The sequence below is a fragment of the Somniosus microcephalus genome, chromosome 8 (assembly GCF_052327205.1).
Source record: "Somniosus microcephalus isolate GS21.2 chromosome 8, FLI_Smic_1.0, whole genome shotgun sequence".
Taxonomy (NCBI): Eukaryota; Metazoa; Chordata; class Chondrichthyes; order Squaliformes; family Somniosidae; genus Somniosus; species Somniosus microcephalus.
In genome coordinates, this window is record NC_140994.1 from 37867006 (window position 1) to 37887425 (window position 20420).

At 45.9% G+C, this 20420-nt stretch overlaps 1 protein-coding gene across 12 annotated transcripts in view; it reads left to right on the forward strand.

Moving 5' to 3' along the window:
* LOC147113459 (uncharacterized) overlaps nt 1-20420 on the forward strand; it is a 364793-nt gene that overhangs the window by 181203 nt on the left and 163170 nt on the right. For all 12 annotated transcript variants that reach the window (XR_015079214.1, XM_085994578.1, XM_085994586.1 and 9 more), the window contains 2 exons: nt 13627-13764; nt 15351-15473. Coding sequence is in view for 11 of the 12 variants with exons in the window: in XM_085994578.1 (XP_085850704.1) it covers nt 13627-13764; nt 15351-15473 (261 nt within the window). In the remaining variant the exon portion in view is untranslated. The remainder of the gene's footprint in view (nt 1-13626; nt 13765-15350; nt 15474-20420) is intronic.

Here is a 20420-nt window from a genome sequence, read left to right on the forward strand (position 1 = left end):
CCAGTCATATTATTGGCCCCATATTTCTCATAAAGTTTATGACAAATAAACGCGAAGTGAATCATTGCCAGTGTACTGTCATCAACCATGAATGCAAACACTGGGCTGGATTTTGCCAGCCCTGGGGAGGCGGGTTTGGAGGCGGGACTGCCGGGAAAATGGCAGAATTTGTGGGCGGGTCCCCAACCCGCTTCCATGCCATCTTGCCAGGAGGCGGGTAGCCGACCCGCGCCGGGTCCCGTCTCCTTGGAGGTGGGAAGGGGATTAGTGCCATTTATCTGCCTGTTAACATGTAGTTAACAGGCAGATAAGAGGATTATCCCCATTTTGCCCACACAAGTGCGGGCTTCCCGAAGGCTCCAAATCCCGCCAGGATCACCGAGGCGAGTAGTGGGTCTGTGGGGATCAGAAAAGTGCAAAAGTGCGCTGTGAAGGTAAGTGACGGGTGCAAGTGTGGAGAGGTGAGTATCTGAAGTAAGTGGAAAGTGTTAAAAAAAGATTACTTACCTTTGTTTCTTCCTGCAGGCTTCAAGAGTTGGGGATGCGAAGACTCTCGCAACTCACCGGCAAAGATGACAGATGGCTGCTGCATTCTCCAATGCAACAATCATCTAATTTCTGCTAAAGAAAGAGGTTTGATGAGCCTTGAATTCAAGAATTCATCAAACTACAGAGAATGTCAGTGTTTGACAGCTTCACAGAGCTGTCAAACGATGACAATTCATCTGTCAAAAAGTTTTGGCAGATGAAATGTCATACGCTGACGTCCTCTGTAACTGGCTTTCCCTTAATTGGGCGGGCTTAACAAGGTCAATCAAGGGAAAATAGCGTGGGTTGGCCAGAATTTGATGGAGGCGGGACTGAAACCCGACAAGTGGGAGTCCCGCCTCCAAAAACTCCCCATTGGCAAAATCCAGCCCACGGTGGCAGAACCATAGCAATCAAGCCAGGATATTACCAAACCTTGCATCTTCAATCTGGTTCTACTGATGGAAAGAGGGTAGAAATACTTTACACGCATTTTACCTAAGACAATGCACCATTTGCTAAATACAACTATTGCTACTTTGAAGCACAAGTAAATGGCTTGGCTGTGACAAACCTTTCAACATTACACTGTTGCTATGGGAACAAAGCACTTCTTAGGCAGAATATACCGTGATAACAGTAGTAACTTTCTGTTGTAATCTTTTCAGCAATGGTGTTTTGAAGTGTTGACAGAACATTGTTATGCTGGTGTAACATTACATCAAAATATAAAACAGAACTTCTCTAATGTTGGAACATTTGATTATCAGCAAAACCTGGAAAGTAACCTCGGCAACACTCCTTTCAGTGATGAGTATTTTCCTCATGAGCGGCTGCAAGGCACTGAGGAGCAAGTGTTATCCCACGGGGGAAGCAGTAGTCAGGAAGAATAGGCGATTGCGGGGAATTCTGTAGTCAGGGGAGTAAATAAGTCCTTTTGCAGATGTGATCCAGAGTCCCGAATGGTATGTTGCTTCTCAGGTACCAGGGTTCAAGATATTACGGAGTGAATACAAAAGGTTCTGGAATGGTAGGGCAAGTAGCCAGAGGTCATGGTTTATGTGGGAACCAATGACATCGATAGGAGTAGGTTCAAGAAAAGGGATTTTAATGAGTTAAATTGTGGACTAAGGAGCAGAACCTCCAGCGCAGTAGTCTCTGGATTACTCCTAGTGCAACGTGTAGGACCAGACAGGGAGAGAAAGATTAGGATTGTCAACGTGGCGGATGGATGGTGTAGAGGGGAGAGTTTCAGATTTTTGGGCCACTGGGGTCATTTTTGGGGCCAGAGCTGTACAGACGGCATGTCCTTCAGCTAAACCGGAGAGGCACCCATGTCCTTGTGTAAAGAGTAAAGAGAGCTGTGGCAAAAGATTTCAACTACAGTAGTTAAGGTGGTCGGAAGGGAAAATCTACACTGTAAGTCAAAAAGTGTGAGGAAAAGACCAGCTGGACATATGGGCAGAGTGGGGGTAGTTACCCAAATAAGAGTTCTGTACATGAATACACGTAGCATAAGAAATAAAACAAGTCAGTTAGGAGCACAAATTCAGCTTAAAGGGGATGATGTAGTGGCTGATGTAATAAAGACTCACTACGCACTTGGTTGTACATAAAGCAAGGCTTTAATTGACGTAACAAAACATGGAGGTCTAGTTAGTAGTCACTAGCTTCCTGTTTCCAGACTGTCTCTGGCCAAGGTGGGCCCACTCCCGAGTATTTATACTCCTCGGGCAGCACCCTCAGCTGGCCGTTCAGTAGTACTTCTTGTAGAAGTTGCGATTTATGACAGTGGCCATTACAACGACCTGGTTACAAGTTGGGCATGATTGGGAGCTAAATATTCCTGGTTATAAGATCTTTAGAAAAGACTATAACATTGGGAAAGGGGGATGAGCAGCATTATTGATTTTTTTTAAAACACAACTATAGCAGTAAGGATGACCAGGCAGTGGAAATACTATGGGTAGAATTAATGAACAGTAAAGATTCTGGTAGGAGTTGTCTACAGACCTCCTGAAAGCAGTGATGTAGTGGGGTGATGTATAAATACAGAGATCAGGGAAGCATGTAGCAAAAACAATGTGGAGTCCTGCTTTAAATATGTAGGCGAAGATTTTCCTTACCTCGGCGGGTCCGGGGTAGGCGACGTCGGTGGCGGGTCCTGACCCCCGCTGCTGGCTTCATCCTGCTGTCCAAAATGATTTTCCGTTGATAGGGCTTGTTAAGCCCGCCCAGCGCGTTTCCCGATCCAATTAGAGGAAGCGGGTATGGTGACGTCATTCAAGACACGTCATCAGTCGGTTTCCTTAAAGGGATCATGGCCAACTTTATTTTGACATTTGTGCTGTCAGTGTTCTACAGCATTGAGGTGCTGCAAACACTGGCAATCACTGCACAGAGGTGCAGGGCTGCACCCAGGCCCTCCCATGACTCCCTCCATATGCTTATGGAGGGAGTCAGAGCACGCAAAGAGGTCCTCTTTCCTTCCGATGGGCGGAAGAGACCTCCCCAGGAGAACAACACAGTCTGGTTGCACATTGCACAGGAGGACACAAACAGGGATGTGGTCAGGAGGACCTGGGTGCAGTGGCGCAAACCTTTCAATGATCTCATTAGATCACAAAACGTTAGTACAAAGCCACACTCGCCTTCATTCTGCTGTGCCTCTCATCACATTCCCATCACTCTGCCTTCCCTACCCTACTCCTGCACACCCTTACTCACACCAACTTACCTTGCACCTCCACCCATCCCTCTCTATCTACATTATCACTTCCCTCACTCTCACCCACATCCTACTGTAATCATGCCAACTAACAACACACAAGGGTAGGCATTTGGGCATTTTATCCAGTGTTCATGTAAAGTTTCTGTTAATGTGCTGTCAAACATTGAAACCTTTATTTTCAACACTTTCCGTTCTTGGACAGATTTGTGTGCATCTTTGGAAGTGGCTTAGTGAGTTTCAGTGAATGGTGAGACATAACGGTACCCCCGCAATGGTGATGAGTGTGAAAGGAATGGATTGGACATTGTAGGGATGTTTTATGGTGTTGGTGTGGGGTGGTGCCAACCTGGCGCATCATGTGGCAGCCAGGGTGTACAGTGTCAAGTGGAGTAAATCTGGCTGTGGTGAGGTCATCCCTGGCCTCCCGGGCAGCAATGTGCTCGGGTGCTGATGCCCTCTGTCCTGTGCAGCATCAAGTGATTGCGGAGAAGGTTGATGTTGTTGTTGGTGATGTGGCTGATCGTGGTGGGATTCTGAGGACCAAGGTGAGGCAGTATAAAGTGCACCCATGCTGATGGAATAGATGGCAGGTGAAGTAGAGATGATGGTAAGAGAATTCTTCCAATGTTGTGGCGGGTTGACAGCGGGTTCCTGACCATCCTGCCTGCTGACCCCCCAGAAAATCCAGCCCGTAGATCTGGCTCCAATCACATCATCAGGACTCGACTCCAGTTTTTCCTGAGGCCTGAATGTCCAACCTGTCTGCTAAAAACAGCAGGTTAAAATTAAATAGGAAGGCAGTGGCATCGGAGAGATTAAGTCCCCGATTTTAACTGCCCACTGGATAGGGTAAAAATTGGGTTAAAAGTCAGCAGACATAAGAGATTCTTGTTCCAAAATTGTGGTCTAGTTTTGAACCCAGGTCCTAGAGGTGAAAGCCCAAAGTTCAACTGACTGCATCATCCAGTTGGTTATAGTTGATATCCAGTTGAAAATAAATTATTTTATTTTTTCATGACTTGTAATTTTAATACTGATACATAATATTTTCCTTAAATGTTAATTATTATACACCAAAACATTTTTTTTAAACTGCTGTGAGGTGACTTCCAGGAGGGGTTTTCACATCTCAAAGTTTTATTTTGCACTGGGTAATCTTCTGATTTATTACAAACTATTACAAACTATTTACAGCACAGAAACAGGCCATTCGGCCCAACAGGTCCATGCTGCTGTTTATGCTCCACACGAGCCTCCTCCCACCCTTTTACTAACCCCATCAACATATCCTTCTATTCCTTTCTCCCTCATGTGCTTATCTAGCTTCCTCTTAAATGCATCTATGCTATTTGCTCAACTACTCCTTGTGGTAGCGAGTTCCACATTCGAACCACTCTCTGGGTAAAGAGGTTTCTCCTGAATTCCCTATTGGATTTATTAGTGACTATCTTATATTTATGGCCCCTAGTTCTGGTCTCGCCCACAAGTGAAAGCATTGCCTCTACATCTACCCTCTCAAACCCTTTTATAATCTTAAAGACCTCTATCAGGTCACCCCTCAGTCTTCTCTTTTCTAGAGAAAAGAGCCCCAGCCTGTTCAATCTTTTATGATAGATATAACCTTTCAGTTCTGGTATCATCCTTGTAAATCTTTTTTGCACCTTCTCCAGTGCTTCTATTTCCTTTTTATAATTTGGAGACCAGAACAGTTAACAGTACTCCAAGTGAGGTCTAACCAAGGTTCTGTACAAGTTTAACATAACTTCTGTGCTTTTCAATTCTATCCTTTTTTTTGTGGCTTTATTAACCTGCATTGCTACTTTTAGTGATTTGTGTATCTGTAACCCCAACTCCATCTGTTCGTCTACACCATTTAGGCACTTATTTTTCAAGGAGCATGTGGCTTCCTTATTCTTCTTAACAAAATGTACTACCTCACACTTTTTAAAAATTCATTCGCGGGATGTGGACGCCGATGGCAAGGCCAGCATTTATTGCCCATCCCTAATTGCCCTTGAGAAGGTGGTGGTGGTAAGCTGCCATTTAAGAGGGCAGTTAAGAGTCAGCCACATTGCTGTGGATCTGGAGTCACATATAGGCCAGACCAGGTAAAGACAGCAGATTTCCTTCCCTAAAAGACTTTAGTGAACCAGATGGGTTTTTACGACAATCCGGTAGTTTCATGGTCACCATTACTGATACTAGCTTTTCATTCCAGATTTATTTAATTAACTTGAATTGAAATACCCCAGCTGCCATGGTGGGATCATGATCATGCCTCCGGATCATTAGTGCAGGCCTCTGGATTACTAGTGCAGTAACCTAACCACTATGCTTCTGTACCCCACTTACTATATTAAAGTTCATTTGCCAATTACATGCCCATTCTGCAAGTTTATTAATGTCTTCCTGTATATTATCGCAGTCCTCCTCTGTATTAACTACTCTCCCTATTTTGATGTCCTCCTCAAATTTTGAAATTGTACTTCCGATTTATTTATGTAAATGGTGAACAACACCGATCCTTGTGGAACACCACTTCCCACTATTTGCCAATCTTTGAGTAAGGATTCCATTATCGTTTCTTCAACTGACATTAAGCTAATTGGTCTATAGTTCCCTAGACTTGTTCTATCTCCCTTTTTTATATGTAGGAATCTCATTAGCTGTCCATCAATCCTCTGGTACTATTCCCTTTTCTAATGAATTTATATATATAGGTAAGAATGCCTCTGCTATCTCTTCCCTAACTTCTGCTAATATGCGCGGATGCAATTGATCCAGACCAGGGTTTCATCCTCTCTAAGTTTGAGTAGTTTATCAATTATCTCCCCCTTTCTATCTTAAATGTCTTTATATCTTTCTTGATCTCTTCTTCTAATGTCATACCCACCATGTTAGTCTCCCTGGTAAGTACTGAGGCAAAGAAATTATTTAATATTTCTGCCATTTTGCCATCATTATCTGTGAGTTTATCATGTGTATTCCTTAGTGGCCCTATCCCTATCCTGATTTTTGTTTTGTTATTTATGTGTCTGCAGAATATATATATATATTTTTTTATTGCTTGATAATTTAATTTCATAGTTTCTCTTTGCCTTCCTAATGGTTTTTTGACTTCTTTCTTGACCATTTTGTATTCCCTTTTGTCATCCTCTGCTTTATTGTCTATGCACTTAGTGTGTGCCTTTTTTCTTTAGTTTCATTCATGGTGTGTCATTACTGACTAGTTTCTTCTTGCTTTTTAATGGGATATATTTTTTCCTGGGCTCTATTGATCACTGTTTTAAATGTTTCCCCCTGCTGTTCTATTTCTTTGTCAGTAAAGATTTCCAGTTTACTTTCCCCAGTTCCATTTTCATTACCTTAAAATCAGATTTTTTCCAATGTATTACTTAGGTCTTTGTCTTGCTTCTGTCCTTCTCAATCTTTATCTTAAACCTAATTGTGTTGCGATCGTTATTGCCTAGATGTTCCCCAACGACTATTTCTCTTAACTGTTCCGGTTCATTTCCCAGTACTAGATCAAGCAGTGCTCCCTCTCTTGTTGGGCTTTTTACATACTGGGTAAATCTGGGTAAATTTATCTTGCCACTTTCATGCTGATGTGCACTCAAAATCAAAACAACAATGCATCAGCATAAAAATGGCAGTAGAACTGCACCCTTTGACGTAGCCAAAGTTGAACTTTTGTTCAGTAATGAGAGTTTTAGATGTAACAGATTGGGAAGAATAAGACGTACAAAGTTAAAGTCAAATGACCAGATTTTCTATTGCTCTGGTAAAATATATGTTTTTCCCCATATATTTCAATCTTTAGCAATATGTAAAGAGGGTAATTTTATGGATTTCTGCTCCTGGACTGGAGTTTTGACTGCTGGAAGCATGTAAGAGATTAGCGTGTAAAGTTAAGGCACATGGGATTGGGGGCAATATATTGACTTGGATAGAGAACTGGTTGGCAGACAGAAAGCAAAGAGTTGGAATAAACGGGTCTTTTTCCGAGTGGCAGGCAGTGACTAGTGGGGTACCGCAGGGATCGGTCCTTGGACCCCAGCTATTCACAATATATATAAATGATCTAGACGAGGGAACTAGATGTAATATCTCCAAGTTTGCAGCTGTCACAAAGCTGGGTGGGCGTGTGTGCTGTGAGGAGGATGCCGAGAAACTCCAGGATGATTTGGACAGGTTGGGTGATTGGGCAGAAGCATGGCAGATGCAATATAACGTGGCTAAATGTGAGGTTATCCACTTTGGTGGCAAAAACAGGAAGGCAGATTATTATCTGAATGGCAATAGATTGGGAGAAGGGGAAGTGCAAAGAGACCTGGGTGTTCTTGTGCACCAGTCGCTGAAGGTAAGCATGCAGGTGCAGCAGGCGGTTAAGAAGGCAAATGGTATGTTGGCCTTCGTAGCAAGAGGGTTTGAGTACAGGAACAAGGATGTCTTGCTGCAGTTGTACAGGGCCTTGGTGAGACCACACCTTGAGTATTGTGTGCCGTTTTGGTCGCCTTATCTGAGGAAGGATGTTCTTGCCATGGAAGGAGTTCAGCGAAGATTCACCAGGCTGATACCTGGGATGGCAGGAATGACGTATGAGGAGAGATTGGGTCGATTGGGCTTATACTTGCTGGAGTTTAGAAGAATGAGAGGGGATCTCATTGAAACTTATAAAATTCTGACAGGACTAGACAGACTAGATGCAGGAAGGATGTTCCCGATGGTCGGGGAGTCCAGAACCAGGGGTCACAGTCTAAGGATAAGGGGTAAGCCATTTAGGACAGAAATGAGGAGGAATTTCTTCACCCAGAGAGTGGTGAACCTGTGGAATTCTCTACCACAGAAGGCAGTAGAGGCCAATTCATTAAATATATTCAAGAAGGAGTTGTATATATATCTTAAGGCTAAAGGGATCAAGGGATAAGGGGAGAAAGCAGGGACAGGGTACTGAATTTGGATGATCAGCCATGATCGCATTGAATGGCAGAGCAGGCTCGAGGGGCCGAATGGCCTACTCCTGCTCCTATCTTCTATGTTTCTATGTACAAAGAATTTAGGAACCCACTCCCCTGATTTTCTGTCTATTATGGATGGAGAATTGTGGTGAGTGTGTACTCACATTCGCAATATGAATCAATTCACTTTCCTCTGTTGGATAGAGACTTAATTGCTACCCATGCTCTCCAGTCAATTCTAACTGCTGAAAAGATGTCTACAGAGGGCATAGTTAAATCACTTGAGTTCATTTTTTTAAAAATTCGCTTATGGGATGTGGGCATTGCTGGCAAGGCCAGCATTTATTGCCCATTTCTATTTGCCCTTGACAAGGTGGTGGTGAGCCGCCTTCTTGAACCACTGCAGTCCGTGTGGTGAAGGTACTCCCACAGTGGTGTTAGGTAGGGAGTTCCAGGATTTTGACCCAGCGACGATGAAGGATCGGCGATATACTTCTAAGTCAGGATGGTGTGTGACTTGATGGGGAAATTGGGGGTGATTGTGTTCCAATGCGCCTGCTGCCCTTGTCTTTCTAGGTGGAAGAGGTCGCGGGTTTGGGAGGTGCTGCCAAAGAAGCCTTGGCGAGTTGCTGCAGTGCACCTTGTAGATGGTACACACTGCAGCCACGGTACGCCGGTGGTGGAGGGAGTGAATGTTTAAGGTGGTGGATGGGGTGCCAATCAAACGGGCTGTTTTGTCCTGGATGGTGTCGAGCTTCTTGAGTGTTGTTGGAGCTGCAGTGATCCAGGCAAGTGTATAGTATTCCATCACACTCCTTACTTCACAGAATCACAGAAACCCCACAGTGCAGATAGAGGCCATTTCGGCCCATCGAGCCTGCACCGACACATATCCTACCCGATCCCCGTAACCCCTACACCAACACATATCCCACCCTATCCCCGTAACCCCACGTATTTAATCCCCCTAACACTAAGGGTCAATTTATCATAGCCAATCATCCTAACCCGCACACCTTTGGACTGTGGGAGGAAACCGGAGCACCCGGAGGAAACCCACGCAAACACGGGGAGAATGTGCAAACTCCACACAGACAGTCACCCGAGGCCGGATTCAAACCCGGGTCCCTGGCGCTGTGAGGCAACAGTGCTAACCACTATGCCACCGTGCTGCCCTTGTGCCTTGTAGATGGTGGAAAGGCTTTGGGGAGTCAGGAGGTGAGACACTCGCCGCAGAATACTTAGCCTCTGACCTGCTCTTGTTGCCACAGTATATATGTAGCTGGTCCAGTTAAGTTTCTAGTCAATGGTGACCCCCAGGATGTTGATGGTGGGGGATTTGGCGATGGTAATGCCATTGAATGTCAAGAGGAGGTGGTTAGACACTCGCTTGCTGGAGATAGTCATTGCCTGGCACTTCTGTGGCGCGAATGTTACCTGCCACTTATCAGCCCAAGCCTGAATGTCATCCAGGTCTTGTTGCATGCGGGCATGGACAGCTTCATTATCTGAGGAGTTGTGAATGGCGCTGAACACTGTGCAGTCATCAGCGAACATCCCCATTTCTGACCTTATGTTGGAGGGAATGTCATTGATGAAGCAGCTGAAGATGGTTGGGCCTAGGACATTGCCCTGAGGAACTCCTGCAGTGATGTCCTGGGGCTGTGATGATTGACCTTCAACCACCACAACCATCTTCCTTTGTGTTAGGTATGACTCCAGCCAGTGAATCGTTTTCCCCTTGATTCCCATTGACTTCAGTTTTACTAGTGCTCCTTGATGCCACACTCGGTCGAATGCTGCCTTGATGTCAAGGGCAGTCACTCTCACCTCACCTCTGGAATTCAGCTCCTTTGTCCATGTTTGGACCAAGGCTGTAAATGAGGTTGGGAGCCGAGTGGTCTTGGCGGAACCCAAACTGGGCATCAGTGAGCAGGTTATTGGTGAGTAAGTGCCGCTTGATTGCACTGTTGATGACACCTTCCATCACTTTGCTGCTGATTGAGAGTAGACTGATGGGGTGGTAATTGGCCGGATTGGATTTGTCCTGCTTTTTGTGGACAGGACATACCAGGGCAGTTTTCCACATTGTCAGATAGATGCCAGTGTTGTAGCTGTACTGGAACAGCTTGGCTAGAGGCGTGGCTAGTTCTGGAGCACAAGTCTTCAGCACGATAGCTGGGATGTTGTCCGGGCCCACAGCCAATAGTGAATCGAATTGGCTGAAGACTGGCTTCTGTGATGGTGGGGACCTCGGGAATAGGCCGATATGGAGTTAATTATGAATTAAAGTTTCTTTGGAGGAAACTTGTTATGTCAAAAATAACTAAACCTGATGGGTTCTATTTTTAACAATAAATTGTCATTATAGTTTGTTGTAGAAATGTGTTAGAAATTATATCCAGTTTGTTTAAGTCAGTGAAGGTTTCATTACTATACAGTACTTTATAGAGGATCTGTGATATTACTCCATTAACCTGGTGGAGAAAAACAGAAAATATATTTGCAACCAGTGAGCCTCTGGCTGAAGGAAAATTAAAAGATATTTCTGATACTGTATTTGGAAAAAGTGACAAACTGTGAATCTGTTGAGTTGTTTGAAACACTTTGAGCAAGTTTATGTAACTGTCAGTGGAACCATGATTCAAAACAAGCCATCTACAAATCCATAAGTAAAGATACCATCACTGTACCTTGAAAGGAGAGCTTATAATTCAATGACCCCTCCAACATTTATCGTACAGTCAAACCATCCATTTGTATTGTGCTGGACAGTGGTTTCACTGTAGTCTTTTCCATGTGGTATTTCTGAAGAGGTTAATCAATGCAACCCTCATACAGAAGTTTATGTTTGAAGATACCACTGTTTGAGCTTTTCACAAATGGCATTGTTGAAATGATGAGGCAAATTTCCAGTCTGAAACTATTTTGGATACGGCAGTCACTATTGGCAACATTTTAGGCTTACAACAATGATGTGACTCAGAGAAAGGACCCCAAAAAGAAAAGAGAGTTATATTGTTATGATGTGAACTGCTGCATACGAGGAAACAGGAGAAGCTGAGATATGGAGAAAGATCACCATGAATGTATCTCCGGGCCAGGCTTGATATAAAGATGCATGATTTTTTTCCCTCCCTTTTATTATAAGGTGGTATAAAAAGAAGACATGCCTCACAAAATCGATCCTTGTGGTTTCTGGGAGCACAGGGACACTTGATACCAAAAAGGAAGATATTTTTCATAGGCTAATGGATGCTCCTGTAATCCTAGTGCAGCCTGTGGATGTTAACTTCTCCCTTAAACTTCTGCATACAAGACATAATTCCACACAATGGTATCTGTTTAGGAGACAGAAGAAGAGGTGTGTGAAATTTTACTACTTCTTCTTAGGCAGTCCCTCGGAACTGAGGATGACTTGCTTCCACACTAAAAATGAGTTCTCAGGCGATTGATGAGTCCAATGCGGGACCTACAGTTTCTGTCACAGGTGGGGCAGATGATGGTTGAAGGGGCGGGTGGGTGGGGTGCTTGGGTTGACGTGCGCTCCTTCCGCTGTTTGTGCTTAGCTTCCACTTGCTCCCAGCGAAGAAACTTGAGGTGTTCGGCGCCTTCCCGGATGCTTCTCCTCCACTTTGTGCGGCCTTGGGCCAGGGATTCCCAGGTGTCAGTGGGGATGTTGCATTTTTTCAAGGAGGCTTTGAGGGTGTCCTTGAAGCGTTTCGTCTGCCCACTTGGGGCTGTTTCACAATTCAAGCCAAACTTGAGTGCTTCAATAAATCCCGTTCCATTTAGAGGGGATTAATTATACAAAGTAATTGCACCTTAACGAGGTGCGAACCACTCACTGAACATGTTTCTTACTGCAGTCAGTGCAAGCTGTCCCTTAGAGGACATTAAATATAGAAAATAATTGCACCTGAATGAGGTGCGAACTCCTCACTGAACAATCGCTTCTGCCCGAAATAGCCAGAGCACTTAATACACTGTAAGCGGTGACTTTGTAATTGACAATAATGGTAATGGAAATGGTTTGCGCTATTTGCCTGCTTTAAACATGGGCGGTTTAAGTGGTGGGGACTGTACTTCCTTTCACACTATATAACACCCATCGGCCTAGAAATTGGATCGTGCCCGAAGGACTGCATAAAATTGGTCCGCCGGCCTCATTTGCTTATTACCAGCAAGCTGCGTGCCACCGTCACGGCTCCAGAGGTAGCTCGCTGGTCCTGGGAAGAACAAAGATTGTCTGGCTTGGCCGCTGGCTGAGACAGTAAGCAGAGTCCTGGAGGTGAAATGCTGGGAGGCAATTGGGAGGGGTGTGTATGGTGGCTAGCAGAGGCTCGCGAATTTAATGTGGAGCCGGGAGGAGCGCTCCTGCATCTCCTGGCTCCACAATAAGAAAAGTAACTGAATAAAAATTAACCTTTCGGGAGGCAGCCTCCAATGGTCACTTTAAGGACCACGGGTTTGACTGCCAAGCACTAGAGAATATTGACCACAGCATGCACGGCCTGTATGCACAGAAGCAACATCATTTTCCTGTTCTAAATAACAAAAGCTTTGAATTATACAAAGGCAATAACAACAGAGGGGGGAATTTTGCCAGCCCTGGGGAGGTGGGACTGCCGGGAAAATGGCTGAATCTGGGGGCGTGTGCCCATCCCGTCCCCAACCCGCCTCCGTGCCATCTTCCCAGGAGGTGGGTAGCCGACCCGTGCTGGGAGCCGCCTCCCCGAGGCGGGAAGGGGATTACAGCCACTTAACTGCCTGTAAAGAGGTTGGGGAACAGGAGACTCTTGCATCTCACCGGCAGAGATGACAGATGGCTGCTGCATTCTCCGATGCAACAGCCATCTGATTTCTGCTCAGCAGAGAAGTTTGATGAGGTCTTGAATACAAGGACTCGTCAAACAACAGAGAATGTCAGTGTTTGACAGCTTCACAGAGCTGTCAAACGATGACAATTCATCTGTCAAAATTTTTTGACAGATGCAACATCATACGCTGACGTTCTCTGTCACCGGCTTTCCCTTAATTAGCCTGCTAAACCCACTGGGCAGGCTTAACAAGGTCAATCAAGGGAAAATAGCGTGGGTTGGCCAGAAGTTGATGGAGGCGGGACTGAAACCCGACAAGTGGGAGTTCCGCCTCCAAAAGCTCCCCATTGGCAAATTCCAGCCCAGAGTTTGAGTTTAAATTGGGTCAGTTTCAAAACGTGAGAGATATTAGTGCAAACAGTCATGATTCAAATTTCCAAAATGTATGCTGTTATTTTAGCTATTTGTCATTGATGTTTTGTGGTTAAGTAAGTGGAAGCATTTCTGTAAGTTAACCAACAACACCATTGTTTTGTTGTTAAAGAATATGTTCTAAGAAATGTTGTTGCTTATGCTTCTTATTTTCCAGTGTTTCCGGGTCTTCTGATAGTGAAGAGACTGTAGTTCCTCCTCTTCCTCTTCTACCTCCTTCACTTCCACCTCTGCAATCTGATGATGTCGACAAGCCAACCATTGATACAACAGGTCTGCAAAAGCAACTTGTGAGGTATGTGGTGCCAAAGTGTTTTTTTTAACAAGATCATGGGGTAAATTATGGTCTTTACAGTCTGGGCATTAAGCAGCACCTGAGCACAGAGAGGTTAAAGAGATAGGGAGGACTGCACGCCCATCACGGAGCTGGACTGATTACGGGTGTGTGATCCTCTCCACCTGATTTTCCTCTCTGCACTCTGCCCAGGAAATGCTTTATGCCCAGGCAATAAAGTTCAAAATCTATCCCTATGTTTGTATATATATTTATTAGGATATAAAATGACCATATTTAATAGAATTCAAGAATGAGCTTTGGTACTATTAGCTGTGGTACTGTGGCCTATAATACTGAGACGTGTGAAGGCCAGCCAGTTCATTAAGGAGGTGCCTTGTAGGTTATTTGGCGTACAGTGATTGAGCAGAAATGTTACTATCCTACACAAGGTATCCGAGGCAAGAGGAAGGCCAAAACTGAAAAGTTTCCTCTTCAGTACCTTAACAATGTTTATTTAATTTAACCTTAGCGGAGAACTTCCTGTTACATCAATTTGTTATTTCTATTCTCCTTCTATCCTTGTGACTTATCAGGCCACAATTAACCAATATCAGTTTCCGTTGGAAATCGGAATCCAACTCACAAAGCGGTACTTTTGCTCACTGGCCCCATGCTATTCAAGTGCCCTCCCACTGACCCCACATACTCTGTTGGGGTCATCACTGGAGGGCACCGGTGGGTGTGATCCCAACAATACTGGGATCGCATCCCATGTGCTTTCAGCCCCACGCTGTTTACAAACGGTCACTACGATCCTAAATGCCTTTCGGGTAATCTCTGAAAACATTTGTGTTTTGGATCTTTTAGAAGGGCAATATTCAATAGAAAGTTACTTTTTTAACTATATTTAAGAAAGGCACCTGTACTAATTTTAAAGGTTTTTTTTTAAAGTTTCAGCTCCTTTTTTTCACTAGCTTTCTGACGTTCAATGAATTTATTTAGATTACAACAACAACTTGTATTTATATAGCACCTTTAACGTAGTAAAATGTCCCAAAGCGCTGCACAGGAGTATTATAAGACAAAATATTTGACACCGAGCCACAAAAGGAGAAATTAGGGCAGGTGACCAAAAGCTTGGCCAAAGAGTTAAGTTTTAAGGAGCATCTTAAAGGAGGAAAGAGAGGTAGTGAGGCGGAGAGGTTTAGGCAGGGAATTCCAGAGCTTAGGGCCTAGGCAACAGAAGGCATGGCCTTGTTGTTGTTATTTAGATTAGGATAAAATGTGAATAGAGGCAAACTGCTTTAAGCGTCGACAGGTAGATGGGACTATCCCAGTGTGCATTGAGGTTATTAAGGTAGAGAGAAAATGGAGGGAAGCTTTTGCACGATGGAAATATTTTGAGATGTGGAAATATGTGAATAAAGACGCCCAAGTTGAAGTAATTCTATTTTGTTGAGGTGATTTGACTGTCTGTGTATAAATTATTGTTTCACTATTTATTAAGCAACAATTTGCAATAAAATCTGCTGTCAATTTACTTTTTTTATGAAACTAAGAGAGAACATGTTTTGAGATGTCTTGTCATGCTTTGCATTTTCCAGTGATTCTGTGTCTTGTGATTGCGAAGAGCCAATAGTTCGTCCTCTTCCATCTGTACCACCTCCTCTTTCACCTGAAGGCATCGACAAACAGGTTGATAGGACAGAGCTGCAAGAACTTGAGAGGTATGTGGTGTAAAAATCTTACTTGTAAACTTGTTATCCTGAGACTATATTTGTTTTCTGTTTTATAATTGGGGTAGTATTAATTGAGGATGAGAACTGGTTTCCAGTTGGTTTACTTTAGTGCTGGGTGTGACTGAAAGGTGTATTTTGAATTTGATTGTGAGCTGAGGAAACACTTGAGCGCAATCTAGTGGATAAATTCTGCCATCACAAGAACTTGTCTAGATGTAAGTACAGTGACATCCCCTTATACCTCCCCCCTTCCCACTGTCCAGGGCCCCAAACACCCCTTCCAGGTGAAACAGCGATTTACTTGTACTTCTTGCAATCTAGTATACTGTATTTGCTGCTCACGATGTGGTCTCCTCTACATTGGGGAGACCAAACGCAGATTGGGTGACCGCTTTGCGGAACACCTCAGTTCAGTCCGTAAGGGTAACTCCGAGCTTCCGGCCGCCTGTCATTTCAATTCACCGCCCCATTCCCACTCAGACCTCACCGTTTGCTGCCTCTTGCATTGTTCCACGGAAGCTCGGTGTAAGCTCGAGGAACAGCACCTCATCTTCCGATTAGGCACTTTACAGCCTTCCGGGCTCAATATCGAGTTCAACAATTTCAGATCATAACCTCGGCCCCTATTACATTTTTATATATATTTTTTATCTACACCTTTGTTTTGTGCCCTTCCCCTTTGTTTTCTCTCCCACATGGCAGCTGTCTCCCATTCTGCCAGCGCATTTCACACCTAATCTAGAGCCGTCTTTTGTCTCCACTAGTCCTATCACCATCTCGTCTCGTTTTGAATACCTCTTAATGTCTCTTCACTTCTCTTTTGTTCTTTCATCCCCATTTCCCAGCCCCCAAACTGGCCTTTTAATCTGTTTCATTTCCTGTGTTTTCTCTCAGTCCTGACGAAGGGTGTCGGCCTGAAACGTTGACTCTATTTCTCTCTCTATGGATGTTGCCTGGCCTGCTGAGTTTTTCCAGCATTTTCTGTTGTTATTTCGGATTTCCAGCATCCGCAGTATTTTGCTATCGTATTCGCTTTCTGATTTCTGGCTTCACAAACATTTTTTCAACCTCATTTTTGTCACAGTTTTTCTCACTGAGACTTGCACTTGACCCCCTCCCTAATGTGCTGTAGTCTCACCCCACCCCTACATTTTTGGACCCCGAATGCCCCACTCCCATCCCCAGTTCCCCAACATACTCACAGTGACCTGGAGAAGGTATGACATTTTCAATGGGCATACCTTTCTATGTCATCCTTATGGAGTAGGAGGAGGAGGAACAGCAGCCTGTGGAGGCGAGGAGAATAAAGCAGCATGGCAGAAGACATTAATCCATCAAATACTACCCCCCTCAACTTGTCTAAAGGCAGCACCTCCCAAACCCGCAACCTCTACCACCTAGGACAAGGGCAGCAGGCACATGGGAACACCACCACCTCCAAGTTACAGACCATCCTGACTTCGAAATTCCCGCCATTCCTTCATCTTCGCTGGGTCAAAACCCTGGAACTCGCTCCCTAAATGTGTTGGAGCCATGGTTCAGTGGATCTGCTGTTATTAAATAATCACACGGATGCTGTACATTAACAATAAACAGGTCTTTACTGGAGGAGGGTAGTCTCAAGACTGGGGGTATGCGCAAAGCTTATATACAGGTGTGGTCACTGCCAGTACTACAGTATACAGGAGCTGTAAAAGTAGTTCTGACTTAAAGGCACATACACTACAATTCCTCCTTTTAGATTAGTAGTACCCCTAATATTCAAATAACAATTAACATTTCAACATGTACATTAAACAACAAAAGTCCATTTATAGATTCAGTCTTTGGGGCGGCTTCCTGACCCTTTCGGGATAGCGCCTTTCCGGAGGTTCTTGTTCTTGGTGCAGAGGCGACGCTGACCCCTTTTCATCGGGTAGTTCATCGGGTTCCACTGCTACTGGGTCTGAGGTAGATGCTACCGGTATGTCGGGTTCATCCCCAGGTACTCGAGACATGGGGTTGACGCGTTCCTGTGACGCTAAGATCTGATCGACGTGGCGTCTCACAATGTTCTCCCCGACATCCACTGTGTACGTTAATGGCCCCTGCCTTGTACATATCGTTCCGGCTTGCCATTTCTCTGTTCGATAGTCACGGGCCAAGACTGGTTGCCCTACATTGAAGCTCCTTGTCGGCTTCTCATTGATGTGCTGGAATTGTTTGTCCTCAACATTTCTTCGCACATTTGGTCTGAGCAAGTCCAGACGAGATCTCAACCTTCGGTTAAAGAACATCATGGTCGGGGTCTGGTTGGTAACTGCATGTGTCGCGTTTCGGTAGGCTAATAAGAAATTGTCCATCTTATGCTGTAGTGGAATTTCATCGTCGCACATGGCCTTTATTGCCTTCTTAAAGGTTTGTACGAACCTCTCAGCCAATCCATTTGTGGCTGGATGATACGGGGCGGATGTGTAATGCCGTACCCCATTCCTTCTCATAAATTTTTGGAACTCGTCGGACACAAACTGTGGTCCATTATCAGAGCAAATCTGCTCTGGCAAACCATTTCTGGCAAATATGGTCCGTAGGACTGCAATCGTTTTCTCTGTAGTGGTTGAAGACATTTTTATCACCTCAGGCCACTTTGAATGAGCATCCACTGCTATTAAGAACATTGGCCTAGAAATTCAGTTGCGTCCGCCAGCCGTTAGCGCCATAAGAGGAGTAGATTTCGAGCGCTAGGCACTTAGCGCCCGGGCGCAGGCCGATCTGTGCCTACGCCCAACTTCAGTTGACATTTAGCGCCGGCGCAAAGTGTTTGCGCCCGCTCAGCTGCGCGCGCAGCTTATGACGTCATTTCGTCGTGCAACGCTGTTTGTGCGCCCCAAACCGGAACTTCAGTGGCGCCCGCCCAATGTGGGCGTGGCGCTGTTAAGAACTGTGAAGTGGAACGCAGCAGAGGCCCTGCGGGCCTCGGGGAGCGCTAATTAAAGGGCACTCAGACTGGACTATAAAGGCCAGCCATTTTGCTGCAATGACTTTAGTGCTTTGGATTTCTGGACAGAGACCAAGGAACAGACCTTACTGATTTGGGACAACATAGGAGAGGTATTTTTGGCTTCTGGCCAGAGCTTGGAAATTTGACTCATTGTGATTTCACTGTTTGCAAGTATATTATTGGGGCTGCATGGGGTTCCAACCCTCAGTTCCAGCATTATGTGCGAAGGGCTCGCAGACGCTGTGTGAGAGGGGCAGCCATGCCTAGACGCAGAGGGGCCATCAGGCGTCGGCAACGTAGGCCTTACCCACTCAGGGAATACCGCCAGCAGGTGTCCTATCTCACCATGACTGCCGCGCATTGTGTTAAGAGGCTGTGCTTCAGAAGGGAGGTGGTTGCAGAGATCTGCCAGCTGCTTCACAGAGATCTGCGTCCACAGCTGATGTGCAGGACGTCTCTGTCGGTGGAAGTGAAGGTCACGGTGGCTCTGAACTTTTATGCAAGCGGCTCCTTCCAAGCCGCTGCTGGGGACATAGCGAACATCTCCCAGTTCGCCGTGCATCGCTGCATCCGGCAGGTCACCGATGCCCTTTTCGCAAGGAGACACCAATTCATCTCCTTCCCCATGACCCTAGAGAGGCAGGAGCAGCGTGCAGTCGGGTTTGCCAGGATCGCCGACTTCCCCATGGTGCAGGGCGCCATTGACTGCACGCATGTGGCTATGCGGGCACCTATCGACAATGCCGAGGATTACCGCAACCGGAAGGGCTACCATTCCCTCAATGTACAGCTGGTGTGTGCCCACAGGCAGCGCATCCTAGCTGTCAATGCCCGCTTTCCAGGAAGCAACCATGATGCATTTATCCTGCGCCAGACTACTGTGGCTGACATGTTCCAGGCACAGCCTCCCCCAAGGGGATGGCTTATCGGGGACAAGGGCTACCCTTTGTGTACATGGCTCATGACCCCGCTCCGCGCGCCCAGGACCTCTGCTGAGGAGGCATACAACGAAAGCCATCAAGCCACAAGGAACATCATAGAGCAAATGATTGGCGTCCTCAAGCAACGGTTCCGCTGCCTGGATCGTTCCGGCGGATCTCTACAGTATTCGCCGGATAGAGTCTCCCAGTTCGTCGTCGTTTGCTGCATGCTGCACAACCTGGCTATCCGCAGGACTCAGGCACTGCCACCTCACGTTGGACCACCACCTCAGGAGGACGAGCAGGAGGACCATGAGGAGGAGGAGGAGGAGGAGTACCAGCCCAGGAGGGAGCCACAAGGTCCAAGGGCCGTCCGCCGGCGGCTTATTGAACGACACTTCTAGGCCCCCTGTCAGGGAATGGCTTGTGGCAATGAACGCACCTGAATGCAGCCGCTCCGCAAGCCCTCAGCCGGTTAACGCAACAACCACTTGAAACATGACGCATGGACAAGCTGAATAAATAAAAAGCTTTATTTAACAAACTCAGGGCCCTTCCCACATGAAACAGAAAAACAGACAACACCCCCAAAAAACAGTCAAAAACATATCTCACTCCCACAACCTGGGGAGGAATAACAAAACTTGTCCATCCAATTGGCCTTCATCCTCGGCCTTACCAAGACAAACCCCCCCATACAGAACACAAACACCCCCATCTAAAAAAACGTTTGGCAACACACTCTACTTGGTGTGCCGAGAGGGCGAGTCCTTGTGCAGGCTTCTCCGGCCCCTGCCCGACTTGCTGCTCCGCCTCAACCTGGGCCCTGTGGGTGTTGCAAGGCTGGGGGAAGGCTCCTGAGGGGCACAAAGCGTGACGGCAGATGCCCTTGGGGGTCGGCCTAGACGAGGTCCGGCCCTGGAGGGGCCGGCTGCTGACTGCTGCAGCTGTGGCTGGGCAGCATCAGTCTCTCCAGCAGCTCGTCGCAGCTTTGCTGGGGGAGTGGCAGTGGCGGCTGCAGCAATGGGGGCAAGC